The following is a 25,844-nucleotide window of genomic DNA, read 5'->3' on the forward strand; positions in this document are numbered from 1 at the left end:
TGAAGAGTAGGAAGCAGGCCTCAGAATTATTTCTAATTCCAAGCCTTTGGATGGAGTGATGTAAGTATTCTAAAAGTGTTCTATAAAAAGTATTCTTGATATGTTGACCTATGCGGTAAATAAGGGAATTAAAATAAGTGTTAATGACCAGAGCTTGAAAGCAGTAAATACGATGTTTGAAACAACATTCTGTGCCTTAGTCTTTGCTTTTATTCTGATTTCTCCTCAACTTTACTCCGGATTACTGAGGCATTATATGCTTAAAAATTCCAGTCAGAAGCCCCAGCAAGCGGGCCACAGCACTGGTTTGGGTGAAATGTAGAGAGGGAGGGGGTCCGTGCTTCTTTACAAACATTTTCTTCTTCCAAGGTGGTATCTTATTCAGTACCTAGGAAGGTGACGTGTATGTGAGGTGCAGAGATAAAGAGAAGGGATTGAACTTCTCATTCTTGGGTCAGTCTACATGAAATTAGTGGTAAAGGGATAAGCTTCAGGATATGAAACAAAGATTTTGCTTTTTAAACACTGCTTCTGTAGGATGAAAGTTCTCTCCATTGAAGTGGGCTGCGATGATTGGCTGCTGGTCCTTGTCAGTGTGGGCAGTGGTTTCCAAGGGCGGAGTGTGCAGGGTGACCCATGGGCTATGGCAATGCAACATTAGACCTTTGGTTTATATTTACTTACAAGCTCAGCCTAATTTAGTTACTAATTTTGGATGTGTTATATAACATACATAAATATTAGTTCAGTGATACATGTGAATTGTTAAATATTAGGTTGAACCACAAGATATTGCTGATATTCAGCCTTTTTGATCTACAAAAATGGCAGTTCTCATGGTTGAACGATGTATTCATGGGTGGGTGTGCTCCCAATTTTCACTGTTAGTGTATAAGAATAAACTTGGAGACACCTGGCCGGTACAACAACTCTCTCTACCCCACACTGTAACTTCTTTCTATACCCCAGAGAGGGATTTTTATATGTTTACCTAATTTGAATAAGTAATAATGCAAATAGCATAAATTCAAATGGTACAGAAGTGTACTGAATGAAATGTAATTCCATTTGACCTTCAGCCACCCAGTTGCCCTTCCCAGAGACAATCATTATGTTTCTTGTGTATCCGTTCAGAAGAATTTCATGTATATATAAGCAGTATGTACACATGTGAGTGTATTTCCAAAACTAGTGTAGTAAGCACAGTTAACACCCTGGCTTTTTCCAGTTAGCCCTATAGCTTAGAAAACATTCTATTTATACAGACTCTTCATTATTTTTATTGTCTGCTTAAACATTCCATTGCATGCATATACCAAATTTTAGACAGTCCTCTAGTGATCCAGCCCTTATCGGTGGTGTCCACATTGTTTCTCCTCTTTTGCCACTTCAGGCAGCGTTGTATAACAAGTAGCCTTGCACACAGCAATTTGCACATGTTTGAGTAACTTGTAGGATGAGCTCAGCTTTGGGATTGCTGAGTCAAGGGGTATGTGCAGTTTAGGTGACCTGGAGCGCCGGGCTGCCCTCCCACCAGCAACAGGGCAGTGCCTGTTTCTTCACACCTTGACAAGATGACAGGGATAGAGAAGTGGAACCTTGTATTTTTTTTTCCATATCACTCCTTAAATATGAATACTTGTATTTTATTTCTCCTTTTCCTTTCCTTCTTTTATTCCTCAATTTCCTGCGAATTTTCCCTGGGTAATTTGTTACCTGGAACTGTTGGAATTTTCTGGAGCTTTCAACTTTGTAGAAGGACTGTGACCTCTGGTTTTGTTTTCCAGGGTAGAGCAAATGCTATTAAGAATTTCCTGCCTTGGCCTTAGCGCCTTACTTTCCATATCACTCTCCTTAGAGTCTTGCTTTTGGGTCCTGCTGGAAGTGTCTTGCTTTAGGCCCTTCATTCTAGGCCAGTGGCGGGGGCCCTGGGTCCTAGGCTTCTCCCTGCCCCATTTCCTGGGCATAAGTACCAGTAGTACCAGGAGGTGCCGGTAGGGGGCAGGCAGGGCACCATGAGCCTCCCGGCCTTCGGCAAGGCTCTCCGGAGAGCAGCTAGTATCTGATCCTTTGGACTGTTCCAAGTGACCTGACCTCTCTGCAGCATGCCCAGGCTTTGTAGGGTGTAGTGGATTGCCTGATCCTTCCCTCCCACCTAGTTTTGCAGTTATTTCTTAAATGGGTGAGCAGTTTAAAATCATCAGCAGCTGCCTGGAGAGAACGTCAAGAGGCCACACCCCAGGGTGACTGCCTAGAGCCTCCTCCCCCTCCAGGAACCAGCCGGAAGGATTTACGTACCATGGCCTAGGATGGCTTGGGTTTCCTTAATTGTAGGGCCCTACTTCCTGCCTCTTCAGCCAAATCTCCCACACCCTTCCCATGAACTAGGAGGTCCCCAGAACAGGCTTACTCACCACCTTCTACTCCACCCACTGTTCAATGACCAAGGTAAAAAAAAAAAAGAGAGAGAGAAAACCCTCAGGGCAAAAGTGCTAAGGTCCTTGGGTTGCCTTTGGGAATAGGAGCCCCAGGGGGCCAGCTGGGCCAATGCTCAGGTTATTGGCACCTCCCTGCCCCCACCTCCGAATCTGAGATACTGTCTCACTGAATTCCATTTTCTGTTGCTTGCTCCCTTCCCCTGTCTGATAGAGGTCTGCCCAGCACCTTCCAGAGAGCAGGGGTCCTGCTCCATGATCCTTCTGGGTTGGGGAGCCAAACCCTGGCTTTTCCAGGAGACAAAGAGGTCGAGGGAGAACACAGAGCTTTACTGGTAGGAAGAGGAAGCGGCAACTACAGCCTCAGCCCTCCCTCTGCGCCTACAGGGACAAGCTTTGCCTGTGTTTAAGGCAAGCAATATCTGGATATTACCTACACTGGGTGGGTCTTGGAATAGCTACTACTTGGAGTCTTAAAGCCTTCCTGCTCCTAGTTTAGGTCCCCAGGTCTTTCAGGACTGCCAGGTTTCCCCCCAGTCTGGAGAAGTAGGATGGATGGTCAGGACAGGAACTAAGTGTGGGTAATGATGTCCAGAGCCAACAGTTTTATCAGTTATAAGCCTGTTCTCTGCCAGGGAAGCCAAAGGTTCCCTGAGAAGAGAGTCTTTAGTTCTGGCTCCTGCAGTCTCTGTCTCATGGGGGGTTAACGTCAAGACAGGACTTGTAAGAAAACTCAGGGTCAGGCCCCTGCTGGTGTGAGCCACAGGGTAGGGTGGGGGTGGGGCCTGTAGGGGCCTGTGGGGGCCTGTGGGTGGTGGGGAGGGCGGGCAGGAGGCCATCCTCCGTGAACTCCCAGGATCATTTCCCAACAATGCAGGAATTTGCATATTCGCTGGTTTCCCCATCTGCTTCTAAACTCCCAAGAACCAGGAAAACGGGAGGAGGAAAGATCAACCAGGGCAGCGACCCAGAGTTTGATCCCTTCCAGTACCTGAGTAGCCTGAGTCCCAGGAATCAACTTCCACCTTTGCCACCCTTTCCTTCACAGGCTCCATACACAGGAGACCTGCTGAGGCAGGCAAGGCAGCTGGGGCTGCAAGCAAGTGGGGAAATGACTTGTAGGGTCTTCCTAGCAAATGAGTGAGATTAAACCCAGACCTTCTTCCTTTCAGGCTGTCACCACATAAACAAAGATATCCTCTTGTCAAATCTAGAGAAGTAAAGTGGGGAAATTCAGGCCTGGGGAGCAAATCCCACCTACCTAAACTGCAGGATAAGAGGCGATATGGAGAACTTCAGAGTTAACACCCAGCTTATGGTAAAGAAATAGCGGGGCAGTGGGCTTGGCAGCCTCTAGTGGCTCTGCCTGGAAGCCAGATTGAGAAAGGTCTGAGGGGAGGCTATAAACCCCAGCTGGGCTGGCCCAACCGGGAAAGCGCCGGATGCAAGCTCAGGCTGTATGGGGGCTGAACTGATTCAATCTATTGCCCCAGAGCCCAGTTGCAGCCTGGGCCTGCCTTTGTCAGTGCCTGGTAAAAAAAAAAAAATGGCAAAAAAACCCCAGCAGGGCTAGATGTGGCCACCAACTTAGACGTGGCCAGCCTGGGAGATCTCCCTCCCCCCCCCCCAACAAAAATAAAAACAGCACATAACTAAGAACTCAGCTATGGTCAAGGACCAAGTGTAAGCTCCTGAGTCTAGCACCACTGGCTGGTAGGATGGGAAGAAGGGTGAGCCGTTCCTTCTAGACGTGGCCTCCAAGCTCCACGGTGGTGGGTAGAGGCAGCAGGGGTTGGAGGGCTGGGCTGCTGGGGCACAGTTGCTAAGTAGGTTACTGATCCTTGAGCTGAGCCTTGATAGCCAAGGAGAACCTGACATAAAACGGCTGGGAATTCTGTGGCTGGAGCATGGTGAAGGTGTGGAATTGGGGAGGGCAAGTTGGCCCTGTGCTGTGGGGTGGTCGTTTGGCGCTATCATGCTGGAAGGATTCCTCATTGAATACATCATCAGCCTAAGAGGCTGTAGAGTGTGAAGCTGAGGGCACCCCACCCCCTGGCCCTTCAGTGGCTCGAGAGTCCCTGCAAACGAGTGTTTCCAGCTCACCCCTTTCAGGCTTGTAGGGTCAGAGGACTGGCATTTGAGATCCTTCCTGCCACAGTCTGTCCTCTGCATTGCCAGGTAGTTGATAATGAACTGGACAGTCTGGTATTATAGCTTCCCATCCCATAAAACAAGCAAAGGCCCAGAAACATTAAAAACATTTTAATCCAAAATACAGTTCTTGATGGGAGGAAAACAAGTTTAAAAAGCAGCATTTATTTGCGTGGGTAGGGGATGGGATCAATAGGCAAAGAACACCTTGAAGAGTATTTTGTGAGGGGCTTTGAGTTGAAGTTTGCTGAGATTACTTCTTTATTGGTTCTGCCTTAAGTGTAGGCTTCTAAAAAATGTCCAGGGTAAAAAACAAGATGGGAGCCTTATGTGTAAGGGAGTTACCACTGTGGCATTTTCTTCAACACGCTGCACAGCTGCGCTGCAGTAAAGCAGTTTCTAAAACAATATGCAGATACTATAAAAGCTTCACAAACAATAAGTACAAATTAGGTGAAATAAACTCAAAACTGTATTTTTTTTTCATTTTCCCCTACTGTTGGCTTTTGTGTGGGAATCACCTCATAGCCCAATCTTTCGCTAAAAATATTTGAATTCACACCCCATTTTTTCATTTGCAAAAAAGGAGAGAAATGCATTGCTGCCTGGCTTCTTTCCTTCTAGGGTCAGATGAGAAGGTGGAGATGGTGGATAAGTTTTTTGAACACAGGCTCAGATACCAACTATCCTTCACTGAGTGCTTGCCAGGCCTTGGGTCAAGCACTCAACACAGAATCCTGCACCCACCCAGCTTCTGGGTGCCATTATTGCCATTTCATGGATGAAGATTCTGAGGCCCAGGCAGGGGACAGAGCCAGCGGCACAGCGAGCTCTTGCGTTGGGGACCAGGACCCTCTTGCCTGGGAAGTTACCTACCATCCATCCATGGCCCTGGGGTTGCCTCTCCAGGCTGTTTCTGCCCAGCACTCCCTACCTCGCTCTCTGAGCCTAGGTGTAGAACACGACAGTGTCCAGGAGGCCGGGCAAGAGCTGAATACCCAAGGGCTCTCCCACACCCTCTTGACCAGTCTCTCTCTGAAGCTGTGTTCTCAGCCAGGTGGTTTCTCATTCTCAGCTCTCCCCACAGCAAACGGCCATCTTGCCCTCCCCAATTCCACCCACACACCATGCTCTAGCCACAGAATTCCAAGTCCTTTTATACCAGGTCCTCCTCGGCTATCAAGGCCCAGCCCAAGGATCAAGAAAGATGCCTCTGCCACTCAGGGACTGACAACTCCTGTAAAACTATGAAACCTTCCTTCAGGAGGAAAGGTTGGAGAGCTAGCATGGAGCTGCTTCTCCCAGGGAAGCTGAGTTTCGATCACCCAAAGGCCGGCTTGAACCCCCAAGTGCAACAAAGACAAGCCATTTCTCAAAAGGGCTCAAGTTTTACTTTATTGATGTGTTACAGGAGGTACAGACATTCCACTTAAAATATATGCCTGTTTACACAAATACAACCTGCCAACCCCTGGGAAAGGCAAGATGACTGAGTACAGAGGGAGGGGTGGGGAGTGGGGGTTAAAGGCTGTCTGCCCTCACCCCCAACAGGGGCACTGGGGTAGGGAAACAGAGTGAGGCAGGAGGGGGATTATTAAAGAAGCATTTTGCTTACTAACATGAAGCCTCGGGCCCAGTGAGAGCACAGACGAGGCCTCATTGGCTTAAAGGAGGGGCCCTTGGAGGGCAGGCACATGGTGCCCAACTGGCCAGCCAAGGCTGGCATCCCAGGGACGGGGCGGAGGTGGGGGGCCAGCACAGAGCTCCAGCCCAGGTCTCTCTGCTCCCCTGCCTCCCTCCCTGTCCGCCGAGAGAAAAGAGGGTTTGGGCCTCAGCCATGGACCAACGGCCGTTACCGGCAGCTTCTCCTTAAAACTACAGAGATACAATGTGTATCAACAGGGTGATCACTTCTGACCCACTCGGGCAGACCTGATAGAGGTGCGACATGGGCCAGAACCAATCCTACAGTATCTTTGGTTTGTGGGCTCCCTTCCCTACTCTAATCCTCCCTCTGTCCAGCCGCCAGTTTGGGCCACGGGGGTGGGAAAGGGCTGCTCAACGGCCCAAAGCCAGCCTGGTGGCTCTACCCGCTGAGGTGCTGGGACTCGTAGGAGAAGATCTTGGCAGCCAACTTCTGGGGGTCCAGGAGCTGTGGGTAGCGCCCCATTACAGCCTCCACCAGATGAGGGGGAAAGACACCGCACAACTTGGTGTACACACTGGCCCGCTCCTTGGCGAGGCTGCCTGCTCCACCCCATGGGCTCCGATCAGTCCCTGGGCTTTGTGCCTGGCTGAGTGGGGACAGCTGGTACGGCTCCGACCAGTAGTCTCGAGGTGGATAGGCAGGGGGCGGGGGCGTGAAGTCAGCAGGGACGCTGAAGTGGCCGGCACCCAAAGCCCGTCCAAAGGCAGAGAAGGCTGGAGTGGCTGAGAGCTCAGAGCTGTAGGGGCTGTAACCAGTATAAGGGCCCCGAGGTGGGCCCGGCTCGCCAGGGCCTCCTCCCCGAACCCCCCACAGTTCAGACATCTGGCTCTCCAGAGAGCCAATGCCCGAGTCCAGGCAGTCCTGGGAAGTGTAGGGCAGCGAGTCCAGGGGCTGTGGGAACCAGTCTGTGGGCCTGAAGCTGCCACTGCTGCCACTGTTAGGTGCGAGGCCCCTGCCTGCTGGGGCAAAGGTCTGTGTTAGACCCTCTTGGCGGGGTCCTGGAGATGCCCGAGCTCCCTGCTTCTTCCCCTCCAGGCTGCATGGCTCACCCTCAGTAGGCACAGAGCTGGGCTGAGGGGAAGACGAAGGCTGTCGGCTGCTTTTGTCCTTGCCCGGGGCCCTTGGGGGTGAGAGGCGGGCGTTGGCACGGAGCTCATCAGCCACGGAGCGCTGGGGGCGGCTTGGCCGCTCCGGGTGGAAGAATCGGCACTTGATTCCATAGGTGCATTTCCTTCCTGGAAGAGGAGGTGAGGAGAACTCTCAGTAGGGGAGCTCCAGAACCAGGGGCAGGACGGGAAGGGGGCAACATAGGAAACTGGGCGTGGGGTATCCCAAGAAGACCACGGGGGCACAGGAAGACTTAGGGAGATGGGGAAGGGGAAGAGGGAGGACAGCTGGGTTGGGCCTCTTACCATACGGGCAGGGCTGCTTCCTGTGCTCAGAGGCCAGTGGCTTCTTACGCAGGAAGTTGTCCAGGCTGGGCCCATGCCGGCCCAAGGGGTCATCGGGGGGCATGAACCTGCAGAGGGAAAACACAGCTCTCAGAAGGAGGGAGACGCGCAGGGGGGCTTCCGATTGTTGAGGCAGTCCTTACTAGGAAGAACAGGACAGCAGCCCACAGCACTGGGGCCTGCCCGCTACGACACCCAGGAACTGTTTCCCCCAAGGTAGGACAGGAAGATCCCCCAGTCCAGAGGGCCACAGCCCTTAGGCACCTTTAGGGCAACTCTCATGCTGGGAGCTCCGGGAGGCCGGCAACCTGAATGGCCGAATCGGGAACCTGCGTCCACTGCCCCTACTGGCCTCTGGCTATCTAGAAGCCACTGAGCCCACACTGTCACGAACACTACAGCTCTGTCCTCCATATTAAAAAAGCTTCCTGCCCAGCCTGTCCCACCCGATCCCTCTTATGCTGGTGAGATATTCATCTCACTCCCAAAGCGGGGGGTTATGGGAGGCCACTGCCTCCACGGCCAGAGGGCCTGGCTGGTCCCTGTTGGGCCCTACAGCCCAGCCCATCGCCCCGGGTGGGGACATACTTGTCGTTGACGAAGGAGTACATGAGTAGCCGCTCCTCAATGAAGCGCTTCCACTCCAGCCGCTCGCTCTGGAGGTCCCGGTACGTGTCATTGGAGACCACGACCCCGTCGGACTCGAAGGCCAGCTTCACGATGAAGCGGTCATCGTAGCACACCACCCGCTTGCCGCCCACACGCCGCGATGGCGTGAACACGAGAATCTTCTTCTTCTCCAGTTCCCGCAGGATGTGCTGGTCTGGGAAGGGCATGGGGTGCGGGTCAGCACTCAGCCTGGGGCCCACAGCGAAGTCTGCAGGGCGCCCCAGCCTCCCTCCAGGGGTGCTGAGGCCACGGGTGCCCCCAGCCCCGTGCATAGCAGGGGACTTGGCTGACCGAAAACCGAGAGCAACTCTGGCAGGGCTGTACCTGACACTCAGAATGGCTTCTAAGGATACAGCAGGGCCTTCTCCTCCCTGACCAGGCACTGCATCTGTTCAAGCCAGAAGTGCTTTTCACCTGCCCTAGAGGGGGTCTGTGAAGGAGCCCCGGCTTGAGCTGGGAAAGGTGGGAGAAGTACCTTGGCTCTATCCCCTGCCTAGGCTGGAAAAGGCAAGTCGCCCTCATTAGGAAAGGGCCACATGTCCTGCAGCCGGTGGTCTCAGCCAACTTGCCCCCAGATCTGTCTTTACTTCCAAAGGTTGGGGTCCTTGTTTTTATTACAATGATGACAGCTAACACCTGTGCCAGGCACTCTGCTAAGCATTTAGGGTACAGGAACTCACGTAATCCTCACCAGACCCTGATCTCTCTCCCATTTTACAGATGAGGAACAAGTGGCTTAATCACTTACCCAGCATCAGAGAGCCAGAAAGGGACAGGGTCAGGACTCAAAGCCTGGCAGTCCTGGCCCAGAGACTTAGCCACAATGTCACCCTGTCCCTCTGCCACTCGGAAGGCTGAGAGGGTGCCCCCCAGGAGCATGAGGGCTGCTCCAGAAGGCAGGGTTGCTGAGCACAGGAAAACTGAGATCTAGAAGCTGCCAGCCACACCCAAAGGGTCTCTCCTGGGGACAACCAGGGCTCCTGGGGCAGTGATGCCATGACATCTCCAGAAGTGCCACTCACCTGTGATGGGCACGTCAGGCCGAGGCTGCTCCTTCCTCCAGGAGGGCACAAATACTGTGATGTCCGTGTGTCCCCGTTCCAGAAACCAGTTCACGGCCAGCAGGATGCCCTGGCAGGAGAAAACCTCCTTGTTGCCATGGCTGGAGGGAGAGGAGAGACAGGGTCAGCACGCAAGGGTGACCTGCAGCCTTTGCCCCAATGGCGAGTGAGCAGTGGGCTCAGCCTTCACGCTCTGGCTGTGGAGCCCCCGTGGCCCCCCTGCCCTGCCCTGGTGCCCAGCTGGTTCCCACAGCGCTTGGGATGGCCCAGCCAGGGATTTTCCCTGAGGTTCCATCTCCTGAAAGTGAGGAAACACCCTGGAATCTGGCAGCACCCGCTCCCCACAGAGCGGGGAGGGTCAGGCCACTTGCAACACACCTGGGGGTGGGGAAAAGGAGCTGGGAGAGTGCTGGCTCCTGCCCCACCCAGGGGAGCTGCTGGGACCACGGGGACACAGGCGCGCGGCCTGAGTCACCACCCCTCCCCTCGTGCTTGCCAGCAGTGCTGCGGAGTGGGGGCGGGGGAAGCACCAGTGCTGGCTAACTGCAGAGAAACCAGACTGTTCCGGATTAAAGTTCAGTCCTCAGGCCAAGGGGAAGGAGCCATGACTCTGACTTTAACACAGGACAGGAAGTGACAGAGTGGAGGAGGCTTTTTGGAGCATCTCACTTTGAAAGTGAAAGGACACTGCTTTCCTCCCCAGACTGCCAATTCCCCCAAATGCCTGGACCACAGACACTGCTCTCCTCACCCCCAGCAGGGACCCTGTGCCCCAAGGCTGGGCAGGAAGCTATGGGGGAGGGGAGAATCAGTGGGGAGCAAGGGAAGTTAGCAAGGAAACAGAGGAAAGCTGGGAGAGGGAACATCCTCCCTGCCTGGGTGGGCTGCCCACCACCTCCCCCTAACCAGAGCCAGCTGGTCCCAGCAGAAAGCCTTGCTGGGCTCTTGGGTTGCTCTGGTTCTCAGTTTTTCTATCTGAAAGATGGGCCAGCTTGTCCACATCTTCCATAGGGATGGCTAGTGCCAGCAGGGCAGCTTTCCTGTTTTCTTGAGGTGCAAGTGGTCCAGCAAAGAGGAATTTCCAACCTGAATTCCTGGGAGCTGAGGGTGGGAAGGGGACAGGGGGTGCTTGGGGCTCCGGTAACAGTGGGTGGCTTGGAAAGGCCACGGGACAAGGCTAGGGTTCAAAAGGGCCAGCCGGGCTCCCCCCCAATCCCTCACTGCCCCCTCAGTGAACAACTCAGACTCCTATTTGGCAAATACAAGAGAATAAACGTTACGCAAAAGAGGCAAGTCCGTGACCAACCACATCCTGTAGGCTGCTGCAGGGGGTGATGTCGGGAGCCCCAAGAGAAGTTAGAGAGGAAAGCAGGGCAGCTGGGGGACACCGAGGTGGTTGTTGTTGGGGGCTGGGGGTGAGGTTGGGGCTCCAGGGTCTGACTGTCTTTGTAAATTGAAAAGGAAGCAGCATCCAGCCATCAGACAGCAGCTCTTCCCTGGCAGGGGTCACCAATTTTAATAAAAGTTAACAGTTACTGAGAGCTAGAGTCAGGTCCTGTTCTAAATGCTTAACATTTAATCTTCAAGAAGCACCCCATGAGAAGGGTGCTGTCATTATCACTTTCTCCCCTCTTTTTCAGGTGAGAAAGCCATAATGCAGGGAGGGTAACTTAGTGGCCTGGATCGCAGGGCAGTGGAGGTGGAGCAGAGAAGGTGCCCAGACAGGCACCCTTCAAGGCACAAACCCTGCACCTGGGGAAGGGGCGGGGAGTCGATGGGCTTGGACTGTCGGCGGGTGGCTAGGTGCATCACCGAGCAGCGCCCCACACTGACTGCCACTGTGCAGGGAACCCAGGTGCCCTGACTTGTCCAAGGTCACCTGGTTGGCGGTAAGGAAGACACCGGGTGGCCCTTCTGTTCCTAACAGCAAAGCCTGATGTTTATTTGGGAGAAAAGAGTTCCCAAACTTGAGTTTGAACTGGGGCACGAGTGTCAAGAGGGAGGGGCAGGCTGGAAACATGGCGACAGGGGAAAGGACGCATCTCACCAGCTCCTGCTCCTCCTTCAGGAGCCAAGTGGGGTGTCACTGCCTCTGAGAAGCCTGGATGGGGCAGGTTCCTGGCCTGTGTCTTCACCATGCCTAGTGCTTCCCCTATACTGGGACCCCTTTCCCGGGGGCAGGGGGTGGCTTTTGCTCTGTCTCCCAGCCAGGCTGTGAGGGTGAGGTCATCTCTGGCCTGGCTCCCCCTCCTCATCAGGCATGCAATCCGTACACGCACCCACCGGCCTGCCCCTGTACACATACATTATACGCATATGCCTCATCCTGGGCCAGCGCCTTCAAGCCTTGGGACCAAATGGGATGCCAGGGCTTCCGGAACAGTGTACTGCCTCCAGGCACTACAAACCCTAGCTGGGGACAAGTCTGTTCTCAGCAGCACCAGCCTCTGGAGTATTTCCTCTGTTGGTAGTCAGAGCCCTATTCTTTTGGCGGGGGAGCAGGTTTAATTATTTTTATAAGATAGGCTTTCTCCAAGACTTTTTTTTTTTTCTCCAAGACTTTTTTAGAAGTAGAATATATACACCTGGGTTTTGAAAAAACAAACTACAGAAGAGCATAAAAAGTTTTCACTTCTTCGTAACTTAGTCATACTCCCCTATCCTAGAAGTTTTTTTTCTGTAAACTTCCAAAAGATTTTAATGCATATTTTTCACATAAATCCATATATGTACACAGAGGATATAGATAACATAGATTTACCTCATTTTTAAAAATTGCAAAAATATTCCACTGTATAGAAATGCCCCTTATTTTATTTGACTAGTACCCTAAGGCTGAATATTGTTTAGCCACAGTGATTTTTTTTTCTACAACAAATAATGCTCCAGTGAATATATCTGTAAATATACCGTCTCTATAGGATGCATTCTTAGAAGAATTATTGAGTTCAAGGATACCTATATTATAAACATTTATAGATACTGCCACATTTCCTCCCAAAGGGACTCAACCGATTTATTCTTCTAGCAGCAGTATATGAGTTTACTTGTTCGCTGTTACTCTTGCCAAAACTAAAAGTTGTATCAACCCTTAACTCTTGCAGAGCCCTACTCTCAGTAGACGGGGAAAACAGGTTCTAGTCCCTCAAATTGAGCCCAGCCACTGTCTTCCCAGGCCTCCCTCCAGCTTAACTTTAGTCCCTGTCACTGAGGGACAGAGGAAGCCCTGCTTGCAGAGGAAAACCAGGCATCCTCCCACCCCTCCGCCATCCTGCCTGCCCAGAAAGTCGGGACCCCCCCAGCCTGGCTAACAGACACTGATGTGAGCGGGTGAGAGACTCCAGGACAGAGGGCAGGGCTGGGCCAGGACTAGCTCTCCAGGTGAGATCTGCCCTGGCGAGGCCCGAGGCCCGGTGAGTGGAGAAAAATTCCCTTAGAAGGAAACAGAAGGTGAATTTCCCCACGATTTGCATATGGTGGGGGCTGGCCTGCTTGCCCTTGGGGGGGAGGGGACAGCCGGGCAGGAACCGAGTAGCAGCTGAGACAGGAAGTTTGAGGCTGGAATTCCCCTCCTGCCACTGCCCCAGCTTAGAAAACCCCGGCAGCTCTGCCTCTTGGGGCACCTGTTCCTCTGTAGCCCTTCCTCCCACTCCATCACCCACCCCTCCTCCCTCCCAGGCCCCTCCTCCTTCTGCCAGGATACAAACACACACAGCACATGGCCATGGCGGCCCGGAGGGCTCAGCCATTCCCAGTCCAGGGCCCCCAAAGGAAGGGAACAGCCCCAAAGCGACTCCGGTGCCCAGTCACACACTGCTGGGGCCCAATAATGGACCCCTGAACTCTCAAAGCTCAGGCTGTGACCAGCTGTCCCCTGGCAGGTAGGAGCCTGTTTTTCTCAACCTCCTTCCCACATTCAGGCCATGTTAGAGACAGGGCTGATCTGGGTGGCTGTGAGAGAGCTCACCAGCATGTCTGCAGGGCTCGGGCCAGGACCAGCCAGCAGACTTGCCCCAGCTGGGTCGGGAGTGGGAGGGGCCTAGGGCTTTGGGGGCAGAGACTGACGTCACGCCCGCCTCAGACAGCCCACCTGGGCGATCCCTCAGAGTGGCCAGGGAAGGAACCCTCCCCCACTCTACACCCCCAGGTCTGGGGTCTCCCAGGCCACCCCGACAGGAACTTTTCCTCGTGAGAGACTGCCCAGCCTTGCCTGACTCACTGGCCAGCTTGGAAGGGAACGGGGAGAAAGCAGACCCAGAGGGTGGGGCCTGGAGCAAAGGGAGAAGTCTGGGTTCCCTGGGGCCAACAGTGTCTTACCCTCTGTCCCCACCCCAGCCTGTTCCCCGTGAGAGACGGTGTTGGGTGTGGGAGTGGGGGGCGCTGGGAGTTGCTAGGGCTGAGTTCTAGCACTGGCCCAAGGTGCTCTGTAGAGCCTAGTCCAGTCCAGGCAGCTCCTGTTGAATTAGAGGGACCCAAATCACAGCTCACTTGAAGCCAGAGTAGCAGGCCACCCGCCCACACCCCCAGTGACAGAGCCAGATCCGGCCTTGAGGTTACTCCCGGTCATGGCCATAGAGACCTCAGCAGTTGGGCCCACTTAACAGGTAGCCCAGGTCTGGGACCAGCCAACTCCACAGGCCCCAGCCCCTGAATAACAGCAGCAGCTCCCACAATGTACTGAGTGCTTACTAGTCGCCAGGCCCCCTGGGAGGTGGGTAAAGCTGTTCTCTTATAGACGAGAGGAGGCTCAGACAGGTTATGGGACTGGCTCCTCCACTGAATGAGCTGGGATTCAAACCCACTAGACCATCGTGCCTCCCATGTCAGGGGTCACTGAGCCCGGGAGTGGTGGCACCCAAGGTGAGACTGGTAGATGACCTCTGGAGACAGAACAACCTGGGTTTGAATCCTCACCCCACCACTTGGCACTAGTATGACTGTGGGCAAAGCCGTCGCACCTCTGTAAAACATCCCAAACAAACCCACGTCAAGGAGCTGGGAGGGCTGAGGGAGCCCGCCAGCCTGAGGGAGGGCCTCGGCGAAGGGCTTTCCTTTCCTCAGACTAGGCTATGAGAAGATGTCAACCCCTCCCTGAAGGGCTTTCTCTACCAGAACCGCAGGGACACGTGGCCACCTTGCCTGGCCACTGACCATAAGTCTTGGTCACAGGAGTGGCACGTACCTCATGGCCACATTGCTCCCATCGATGACCACAGGCCTCAAGTCGCTGCCCTCCTTTTCTTCCTCAGGGGGCGAGGTCTCCAGGCTGGGGGACTTGGGGGGACCCCCGCCCCGCGCGATAAGAGGAAGCTGCGGGGAGGGGTCCGGCTGGGCCTGGCGCTCCCGCTCGGCGGCCGACCCGTGTTTGACCAGCTCGCCCAGCACCGTATTGGTGTCCGCCTGGACCCCCAGCTTCTGCAGGACTCCGTGGATCTCAGCAGACGAGTAGCCCAGCTTCCGGAAGAAATCCACCTTCATCTGCAGCTCTGCAGCGGATGCCTCCTCGGCGCTGGGCTCCTGGGTGGGTTCGGGGGTACCCTGCCAGCTGTGGCCATCCCCAGGTTCCCACAGACTCATGGTGGGGTTGGCTGCCTGGATGGGCCTCTCTCCACAGGGAGCATTCATAGCTCAGGCTCCTGGAAGGGACCAGCCGCAGCTCCTGTGGGACAACCACAGAGGTCAGGGATGGGAACTGGGGCTCGCTCCCACCCCTTCTGCTGCCCGCGCCCCCTACCATCACCATCACCATCTTCAGCCGTCCGGGCTCTCCCTGCTAGGGATTACCATTCCCGTTCTATAAAGGAGGAAACTGAGGCAAAGAGACCTTAAGAACTTGCGCAAGGCCAAACAGCTGTTAACGGGTGGCCTGAGGATGTGAATTTAGGCATTTCCACTCCACCTTCCCACCCCACCCCACCCCCGTGTCAACCCAGGGACCCAGAAGGCCGCGGGGGCCTTGGAGGACCTCGCCGCGCCCCCCACATCGGCGGGGCAGGGTTTTCGGATGGAAACCAGGCGTTGGAAGTGCGCTCAGAGGCCGGGGGCTTCCCCGCGGAGGCCTTCGCCTCCGCCCACCCGCCCCGCGCTCGGTGCCAACTGCGGCGGGCCGGCAGGGCCCGCGGCCGGCCTCCCGCCCCGGGGAGGAGAAGTTTCGGGGCGATCCACCGGAGAAAAAAGTTGCTGGGAAACTCTGGTTGGCCGCCGGGCGCCGTGACGCGGAGGCTGTGCGGGCCGGGAGACCCGCGCTCGCTGGGCGCCCCCACCCGGACCTGGGCCCCCTACCCCGGGTTCCTCCAACTTGGGCTAACTTGGAGGGGCTCCGGAGAACTGACGCGGCCCGGGGCGGGGGTGACTGGCCCCCGCCCGCCCCCACCCCCGACAGGACCCGGCCCGAGCCCTCTCCACGCCCCGCCCTCCCAGCAGACCCCGAGGCCCGCGCCCCCCTCCCCGCCGCGAGCGCCTCACCCCGCCGTGCGCCAGCCGCGGCCAGCGGCGTCTCCATGGGGCCGAGTCCTCTGGGCAAGACCGGCGACGCCTTTATACTGGGCGGGTGGGCGGGCAGGTGGCGTTAAGGTCGGTGACGCGGAAGCCGGGCAAAGGCGGCGAGAGCCGGTCGGGGGAGACGACGGGCGCCAGGGGGCGGAGCGGCCGCCGCCCCTTCCTGCTCCGCCCCCCGCCCCGCCCGGCCTCCAGGCCCCGCCCCCCGCCGGCTGAGTGGGGGCCGGGGGCGGGGGGGAGGGGGGTGCCGGGCGGGCGCGCGGGCGGTGGTGGAGCTGGGGGTGCTGGGACGCCGCCCCTTCTTCTTACCCCAAGGCCCCGGGGCGATGAGACTAGGAAGGAAAGGGCGCACGGGCGTAAGGTAAGCACAGGCCGAGCCAGGTATATGCACCGAGTCAGGTACGGGCCGGCCGAGGTGCGTATAGCGATGCCAAGACAGGTCCAGCCACATCTATTCAGATCTAGGAACCCTTGGCAACAGGCTCACCCCCACTGAGAGAGGGACACCCAGGTACACTCCCACAGACTAAAGTACGGCCAGGTACACATGAAGTGATCGCATACACAGGTAGGTCCACGCATTGTTGGAGGTAAGTCCATGGTTACCGAGACAGATTCCCCCTGACAGGCACTTTTCAGATTGAAACAGGAACATTCCACAGGTAAACACACCCTGACTGAAGCAGGTACACAGAGGGGGAGCCACACCGGGGCCAGGTAGACTTTTTCTGCAGTAAGTACCAAGATAGAAAGGCAGGTGCAATCAGCAGAGAGACACTGACTGAAGTGGAAAACCAGGCAAAGGTAGGTACTTTCACACCATCACCATGTGAGCCAGCACAGAAGACACTATCCTACACTCACTCAAAACCCAGACCTGACGTCACGCTCTCCCCCACCCCGCCCCCAATCCCCAGAGGCAGCACGAAACACCTCCCTGAGGATGCTTTTAAGTTCCCAGATCAATTGGTCGTAACCCCTTATGTAAGTAATGCACTTTACAGTATCCACCTATGGGCTGAGGTGAGGGAGTTAGAGGTTAGTATGTCCCTTTTACTGATGAGAAAACAAATTCAGAAAAGGCTAAATTGCCTCAACTAGAAAGACACGGAACTGGGATCCGGAGCTCCTATTCCAGTACACCAGTTGCCACAACCGCTCATGTGACCTGAGACAGAAGGGAGACTACTCTGGTAGGAGGGAAGGGTCTGGCACCTGCCCTTAAGAGGCTCCCAGTGTGTGTGTGTGTGTGTGCACGTGTGCACGCACGCGTGTGTGCAAACACACACAAGATAGAGGACAAAGCTTCTGCAGTGCTATCAGCTCACCTTGCAGATGGGGCAACTGAGGCCAAGAGAGCCAAAGCTCTCAAAACAGAGTCCTTGTGTGCCAGTAGTTTCCAAGCATTATCTCTGCCTTATAGTAGACAGGTGTCCTATTAAGGTATGCACTAGTATTACAATCAAATTTTGTTTTTATTGTAAAAGACATTATATACACAACTATATACACACAGCTTAAGGAATTACAGTAATAATAAAACATTTGTGTATCCATCATTTAACTTAAAAAAATTAATCAGAATCAGTACCTCAGAGGTTGTCTGGCCTCCTCTCCCACTGCTGCCAATTTAACTTCCTCCCCTTCCTAAAGAACTACTTTCCTGAATTTTGTTTTAATTAGGCTAATCATCTTTGGTTTTCTTTTAGTTTCACCACGGTTGTATGGCTCCCTAAATAATGTATTGTTTAGATTTGCTTTTCATTTTTTTTTCCTACCTTATGTAAACGGAATCATTCTGTTTTGTGGTTTCCTTTTTTTCACATATGACTTTTTAAGGATCCATCTCTTTTCTTTGTAGCTATAATTAATTTATTTCACTGTTGTGTAGTATTCCATTTTATGACTCACTATCCATTCTCCTGTTTTGGATATTTGGGTAATTTCTAGTTTTGTTTTTGGTGTTTTTTTTTTTTTAACCTTAAAAAAATTTTTTTATTAATAAAACCAATCAACATACAATATGAACATTCTTTTTTATCACACAGTTGTATATTCATCATCATGATCATTTCTTAGAACATTTGCATCAATTCAGAAGAAGAAATAAAAAGAAAACAGAAAAAAATTAATTTTTTTCTTTTTGCTAATATAAAGAGTAGGCTGTGGATATTCTTGTATGTCCTAATGCTCTCGTAGAGTTGAGGAAACTGAAGCTCAGGGGTTCAAAAAGATGAAGAGACTTGCCCAGAGTTGGGGAGCTGGTAGAGCCGGAATTCACACAGCTGTCTCCAAGGCAGACTATCTCCAGGTCTATGTCTGCTGGTTCCAGGAGGCCATGGGAGACCCCGAAGAGGACACAGAGTGCATTTCTAGCCAGGACCTGAGGCTGTCCTAGGCTGGCCTGACCTAGCGTAGCCAGGCGCCTGTTTTGTTGCCTGGTCATCTTCAAAGACTGCCAAGTGTTCCCTCATCTGTGCCTGACAGGCTGAGTTGAAAGGAACACAAGCCACCTACTATATGCTAGCCCACTCATGATGGTGGGCACCACTCATGCATTGCAACCACTCCAGGGGAACCCCGGACACGCTGTACTTCTAATCTGCACAATAGCCTCTTTTATAGATGAGAAGAGCTCAGTGACATTAAGCATGCATTCATTGTAGTAGCTACCTTGACAATAGTAAAAACACTTTGTAGCATGTTCAGATTAATAATCATGATTAATCAACTGCAGTAACAATACCTCACATTTATTGAGTGGTTACCAGGTGGCAGGTACTCTGCCAACTGCCTGGCAGACGCTTCTTTACCTTTGCATATGCTTCTTCCTCTGCTAGGAGTGTCCTCCCCTCCTTCCTTCCCAACTGCTGCCTGGCCAATTCCATTCATCATTTTGATGATGACACCACCTCCACGAGGCCTGCCTGGACTCTTTAGATGGTGAGTTGCTTCCTACTCACTGTTCCCACAGCACCCTGCTTCCGTCCCTACGGGTTGTATTCTAACTGCCATTCTGGGACCACCTCTGGGGCCAGAACCCGGCTGGGATTCTGCCCGGGCCTCCAGATCTCATGCTGCCCAGCACCATGCCAGTGGGAGCCGGTGGGACCCAGCTGTGAGTCACACAACTCCCTGCCCTCCCAGAGTGAGCCATGGTCTCGCTCTCTTCCTGCTCTCTTCTGCAGAACCCAGAGTTGCTTTGGGTTCTACTTCCAGCTGGATTTTGCTAAATTGAACTCTAATTCCCGGGAATCCTCTGAAGTCTAATGATGCACCTCCCCTTTTGCCTGCTCATCTCCATCAGGTGGATTGCCAACTTCCTTCCTGGTGCCTACCTGCCCTCCTGCCACCTGCCCTTGCCTCGCCAGCCTGGGCGAGGTCTGCAGAGCTCCAGGACTGGAAACTCCCTTTGGAAGGCAGGGAGGCTGGAGAGGGAAGGGCCTCTGGATTCACCTTTGCCTCGATTTGCTCTTTTGGGTAGCCCAGGCTGGGGAGGGGAGGGGTGGGCAGGGCTGGCCTGAGCCTCACCGAAGTGGCAGTAGAGGTGATGGTTACATTCAACAAGGACTCTTGGAAGTGGAGATAGGGCCAGGTCCCTCCCATGTTTTGAGGCTCCTGAAATATTTTTTAAAATATTGGTTAATGCAGGGCTACAAAGATCAAGGTATGTTTTAAATCACAATTGAGCAAATTAGCTATTTTCATCACATGCTCAACAGTTGCACAATATATTTGGACTATTGACGGGATAATTGGATGATTTGCTTAAAAATATATTATTGCCTAGGCAAAATGACTGATTTTAGGGCCGGGACAGGGAAAAGATGTGCCTGGAGCATTTTATAGTTCCAGAGAGTAAAGAAGTGCTCAGAAGCAAAAGAATGAGGGCTTGCCAAAGAGGCCACGGGAGCCAAAAGAGCTGTAACAATCAGGGTAAAAAAAATAAACAAAGTAGTATTGGGTTATGACCCAAAGTGTAAAATAAATATGAGTCCATATGGATATAAATACATTATTGAATAAATAAATGAATGAGGGAGAAGGGACAGCTCTTCCTTATAGAAGAATTCCGAATAATATATGTAGAAACTCTCCATCCAGGAGGTGGAGCCTAATTCCCCATCCTCCCCTCTTCTGTGAGCTGTACTTAGTAACTTCCTTCTTAATAATAGAGTAGGGAATGGGAGAAAATAGTCTCTTTGCAGTGGGGGAGTCTGGCAGGCACCACCTTAACCAAGAGATCAAGGTCAACGTCAGTCATGTGGGTATCACGGGTCCCTGGAGAGGATATGATGAGAGGGGGCGTCTCGTCTCTAGGCTGTTCTTTCCAAAGCCCATGAAAAATAAGGAAAGACAAAAATGGTCACAGACCAGAGGGCCCGTGAAGCCACGGCTGGCTAAATGCCACGTGATAATCGGAGTTGGATCCTGGAACAGAAAGTGGGTTCTAATGGAAAAACTGGTAAAATCCAAATAAACTCTGAAGTTGAGTTCACAGTAATGTACCCAGTGTTGGGTTTTTTTAGTTTTGACAAATATACCACAGTGATGTAGGATGATAACATTAGGGGAAAATGAAAGTAGGTGTGGGGTTTATGGGAACTCTCTGTACTGTCATTGCAACTGTTCTGTAAAGCTAAACTTATTCCAGAATAAAAGAGTGAATTAAAAAAACATACATGTTTAGATGTGGGTGTGATATATATAATTTCATGGGTCTTACAGGTGGTATGGTTCCGTGTTGGGACCAAATGTCTTTATTTGGTCTTCTTGGTGTATATATGTTCTGTGACTGACTGTGATCCCTTTTGAAATTAACAATCATGTCTAAATTTGGGGCTTTCCTGTCTATGGGGCCCAGGCCAGATGACCCTCCTGCCTCCCCTGTCCCTCTGCCTCCGTTTCCCCCCAGCTTCTCCTGCTCCCTCTTTTCTGGGCCCTTGAATGCTCACATTCCAGACAGCTAGAGCTGGAAAGCTCCATAGAGGTTGCTTAGCCCCATCCCTTTGTTTTATAGATAGGGAGTGGAGAGGGAAAGAAGCTTGTCCCTGGCCACAGTGCAGAGAATGGGACTAGCCAGGCTTCCTCCATCCTAGGCACTCGCTCTAATTCTGATCCAACTTGATGCAGAGATAGAAATCTGACCCACACAGGTGCTCTCAATCATTGGTGACTTACCTCCAAGGAATGAGGGAACCTTGGGCATCCGGTGGAGAGAGTGGTTTGGAGTGGAAGTTTCTGCTTTGGCCTCACTAAGTACTTCCGTAACAAGAGAATCCTATATGGAAGAGGTGGGTCTGAAGGTGGGCCAGAAGCTTGAGTCTGCCTGCCTCCCTTGTCCCCTGTGCCAAAGTCAATTCAGTGAAGGGGCCACAGAGAATTCTTTCTGCACAGTTCTGAGGATGTGAAGAGGGGCGGGGGTCCCAGTATGCGATTGACACTCCCTAATCTGAGGACATGGCTGTAGGGATGCAGTAGAAATTGCTCGACTTCCTAGCCATCCCCAGGTTCTAGAGACTAGGAACTCAGCTGGGGTGGCCCTGGAGCTGAGAGTGCTGAAGCAAGCACTCTTGTCCTCTGAGCTGGTAGGAGGAAGGAGCCTGCCCTTGTCCCAGGGTTCCTGCTGCCTTCCTCATTGAACTGTCCCCACTGAACTATAGAGGTGTGTGGGTATCACCTCCAGCTGACCGTGGCTCTGGAAGACTGGGTCCGGGTCTCTGCACCATGCCCCTGGCACAGTACCTGGTATGGATGTTGGTTAATGCTCGGTGAGCCAATATCCGAGAGAGCTGGGGTGGTTTGGGCTATGTTTGCTGTGTACACCTCTGTTGCATCCTCTTTACCAAATCCAGATCATGGATGTCTCCTGCATCTGAAAGGGGGCAGTTGTAGACCTGAAAATTCAGAGGTGAGAGGGAACTCGAGGCCCACCTGGAGTCTTCAACTGAGCCATCTATGAAGATTCAGGGAGTGGAGACGTAGAGTTGAACACAGATGAACTTGCAAGTAGTCCAGGTCTAGCCACAGAATCACGTGTTCATGAGGGGCTGAGATGATGTCTCACGTGGCCACCAATGCAGGATCTCGTGTAGTCAGTGTGGCCATGCGCAGATGGGGTGGCCATAGTGAACACCTACCTCCTAGGATCCCGCAACTCGCGCGTGTGTGGCTCATGTGCTGCCAGACGTTCTGAAGGGCAGTTAGTGATATCATTGGCCAATAAATGTGCCATAGTTGGCTTGCTGGTTGTCTCTCCAGCACCCTTTGCCCAGTTCTCTCTTCCAAACAGGGCTGGGAATTTCCCAGCCATGTGTTCTGGGCAGAAGTAACTCTATTCCAGAGGTGGGGCCTAATTAGCTTAAGCAAATCAGGTTACCTCATTCTCCGGCTCATAGTAATTTGTTAGGAGAATGCACAGGACCCAAATCAAACCAAACAAAAATTAATGAGTTTCAATTCTGGGTCTCTCTTTGAGCTAACAAGAAAGCAAATTTCCTTGTTATCTTGCTAATCACAAATGAGGAAAGCAAGTAGTGCTAGGAGCTTCTGGCAGCCGTCTTGTGACACAGAATAGGAGGTAGAGCCAAGAAACTGACAAAACATAAGTCCTTGGTGACAGCTGCTGGATCAAGCCTTGCCTGAAGTTATATCTAATTCTAGACTTTTCAGTTATGTAAACCTACAAATTTCGTCACTCGAAACCAAAAATTACTTTTATAATGGTCAATCACTTTAAAAGTATTAACTAAATAATAATTACCTAAATTACAACTTAGGAGCAAAATCTTATAAAATATGCTGTCTGTGAGGATGGTTTGGAAATAATAAAGGTCTTACAGCTGCTTGGTAGGGTCCCTGACTCTCAGTCCGCCAATTCTCGATGATTAATGGTAATAATTGGAATGCTTGAATTTCTGGACATTCCCTGTGAAGTCATCACAGCAAGTTTTTCTCTTTCCTTTCTGTTTTCCAAGAGTCAGGCAAGGAACCACAGCAATCCTCTTCATTTTGTAAATAAGGAGGCAGAAACCCAGAGAAGCTCCAAGATTTTCCACACAGCAAGGCAGGGGTAGAACTGGTTCCAGAGTCCAAGTATCCTGGATGTCATTTAGAGGTTGGGCCCATCTAGTCCACCCCCTGAGCCAGCCACCTCTGCCTCCCTTAGGGTCTGAGGAAAGATTAGGGGCATGGTGGGCTCCCTACTTCTGGCCATCCTTTTCAGTTGCTGAGTGATTAAAGAGGACTTGAGGAAATGCCTAGGGCTGAGGAAGTGATGGTGGGTCCTGGCAGATGGACTCCTGCCCCCAATCTTAAGAAAACGAAAGCTATGTTGTTCAGAGAAAGCTTGGGGTGTCAGTTTGAAAGGATTCATGTACCCTAGAAAAGCCGTATTCTCATTCTAATCCAATCTTGCAGAGGCAGCCATTTCTTTTAATCCCTACTCAGCACTGTAGGTTGGGAGCTTGATTAAATTATCTCCATGGAGATGTGACCCACTCAATTGTGGGTATTAACCTTTGATTAGAGGAAGATGTGACTCTACTCATTCCAAATGGGTCTTGATTGGTTTACTGGAATCCTTTAAAAGAGGAAACATTTTGGAGAGAGTCCCTTTAGAACGTCGAGAGCCCACGCACCCAGAGACCTTGGGAGATGAAGAAAGAAATCGCCCCTGGAGAAGCTTCATGAAACAAGAAGCCTGCAGAGACAGCTGGCAGACATCGCCATACTCACCATATCCCTTTCCAGTTGAGAGAGAGACCCTGGACGTCATCGACCTTTCTTGAGTGAGGGTAATCTCTTGTTGGTGCCTTCATTCAGACATTTTTATAGACGTGCTTTAATTGGGATATTTTCACAGCCTTAGAACTGTAAATTTGCAATTTAATAAATTCCCCCCTTTAAAAGCTGTTCCATTGCTGGTATATTGCATTCCGGCAGCTAGCAAATTAGAACACTTGAGGGAATTCTGTTGACAGAGCCTCCAAAAGGGAGGCTGGCCTAGAAAGATGGGAGGCTATGTGCAAGAGATTCTAGTCTCACAAGCCATGCAACCCCAGCTCTGACATCTCTCCAATCCTATCCCCAAACCTTCTATGGCTCCCCAGCACAGGGCTGGTGTGCTTAGCTGCACATGTAGTGCCCTGCACAACTTGGATTGTTATCTGCATGGTGTTCTCCGGAGTTGTGTAGTTTAGAGCTTGCATGACCATATTTGGTAAGCCTAGGCTGCATTTCTCAGTATTTTTGAACACTCAAATCTTTTTTGTAGCTATTGATGACTTTGCAAACACTTTTATGAATTAAAAAAAGTCATTTCATCACTTTTGCAAGTAAAGAAGATATTTTGAGAATATTTGTCTTATTTTAGATCAGTCTGATCCCAAAGAGTGTATTAGAAAGTTTGTATTTAATACAAATTTAATGATTTGTTATTTTTAAAGGTGACTTTTGATCCTTTTCTATTTACTAAGTGGTGCCTACTATTTAATGTGATTTATATTAATTTTATGAGGAAAAGCAATATTTATGAACAAATGAATTAAAAATAATGTCAGGCTTATTTTGGGGACTGACTCTATACTGAAATTATTACTATAGATTGAAATTTAACTACATGCCATGAATTGAAAAATAGACATATATGCTTTCAGTACCTGGGGTTTAGAATTCTTGCATTTTGTGCCTCATATTTGTGATTTATTTAGTAATTTTAAAAACAATTTTTGCATTTTATTTCTAAATGAACAGATAAGAGAAAAGATACCATCTCTTCAAATAACCCATTTCAGGTATGAATAGCTGTTATTTCCAAAAGATGAAAAGCTAAAATGGCTGTATTTTCTCTTAAAAGTGTTGGGTTTTGAAGTACCAGAGACATCTTGATGTTATACCTAAGTTTTTTTTTTTTTGAAGCAGGTTGTACATAAACAATGTAAAAGGTTCAAAAAGCACAGATGTGTTTATAGTAGAAACAAAGTACTTCTTTCTCCTGATCCTTGAAATGGTTCTGCTGTCCCGGAAGGACCAAAGCTAGCAGAGTCCATGCAACTGCAAGCAGACATTTGCACAGATATATTCTGCTTTGTTTCTCTTTATTTTTACACGAGTGAAGCCCTCTTTACAACCAAATGCACATCTCTTTTCTCACTTAATAAACCATTGAGATAATTCAAATCAGCACATGTCATACTGTCTCACTAACTGTTAACAGCTGAAAACTATTCCATTGTAATGATGTACCATGATTTATTTGGACAGTTTTTGACTGATAGACATTTAAGTTGTTTCTTATCTTTAGCTATTACAGACAGTACTGCAGTGTCTACCCCTATCCACTTAACGCTTTGTACCTGTGCAAAGACATAGTAAGATAAGTTATTCTCGCCGGGGGTTTTCGCTGCCTGGCTGCTAAGGCAAAAATCATGCGATGGGTTGGCTTAAACAACAGGAATTTATTGGCTGACAGTTTTGAGGCTAGAAGTCCAAAATCAAGGCGTCCTCAAGGCAATGCTTTCTCCCAGAAAACTGTTCCATTCTGGGGCTGGCTACCAGCGATCCTTGGTCGGTGGCTTTACTATCCTATGGCAATGCACATGGCGGCTTCTTCATCCTTTCTTCTGGGCTCCATTCACTTTTAGCTTCTGGCTTATCCCTGTGGCTTCCTCTACCTCTGTGGCTTTCCCTATAAGACCCTCAGTAATAGGATTAAAACCCATCCTGACTCAGTTGGACCACACCTGAACTGAAGTAAACTCATCAAACGGTTACATTTGAGACCATGTCTTTCTGGGGTACCGAGCTCCAAGCCAGCACACTAGATCAGGGGGTTTGTGAGCCTTTCCCCCAGAAAAGTGTTGCGAAGTGC

General features: G+C 51.4%; 1 protein-coding gene across 2 annotated transcripts; it reads right to left on the reverse strand.

The window, feature by feature from the left end:
• Positions 1–4,708: 4,708 nt before the first annotated feature.
• On the reverse strand, positions 4,709–16,011 carry ZC3H12A (zinc finger CCCH-type containing 12A). 2 transcript variants are annotated; one of them, XM_077150260.1, is made up of 7 exons: positions 15,941–16,011; positions 14,658–15,134; positions 9,437–9,576; positions 8,334–8,568; positions 7,707–7,813; positions 7,344–7,529; positions 4,709–7,250 (listed from the first exon to the last, which is right to left on the reverse strand). In XM_077150260.1, the coding sequence occupies exons 2-7, from the start codon at positions 15,098–15,100 to the stop codon at positions 6,673–6,675; spliced, it is 1,689 nt and encodes a 562-aa protein (XP_077006375.1). In that variant the 5' UTR covers positions 15,101–15,134; positions 15,941–16,011; the 3' UTR covers positions 4,709–6,672. The 2 variants fall into 2 exon arrangements, with proteins under 2 accessions (XP_077006375.1, XP_077006374.1); XM_077150259.1 differs by having other exon boundaries at positions 4,709–7,529.
• Positions 16,012–25,844: the final 9,833 nt, after the last annotated feature.

The sequence above is a fragment of the Tamandua tetradactyla genome, chromosome 2 (genome assembly GCF_023851605.1).
Source record: "Tamandua tetradactyla isolate mTamTet1 chromosome 2, mTamTet1.pri, whole genome shotgun sequence".
In the NCBI taxonomy this organism is placed as follows: Eukaryota; Metazoa; Chordata; class Mammalia; order Pilosa; family Myrmecophagidae; genus Tamandua; species Tamandua tetradactyla.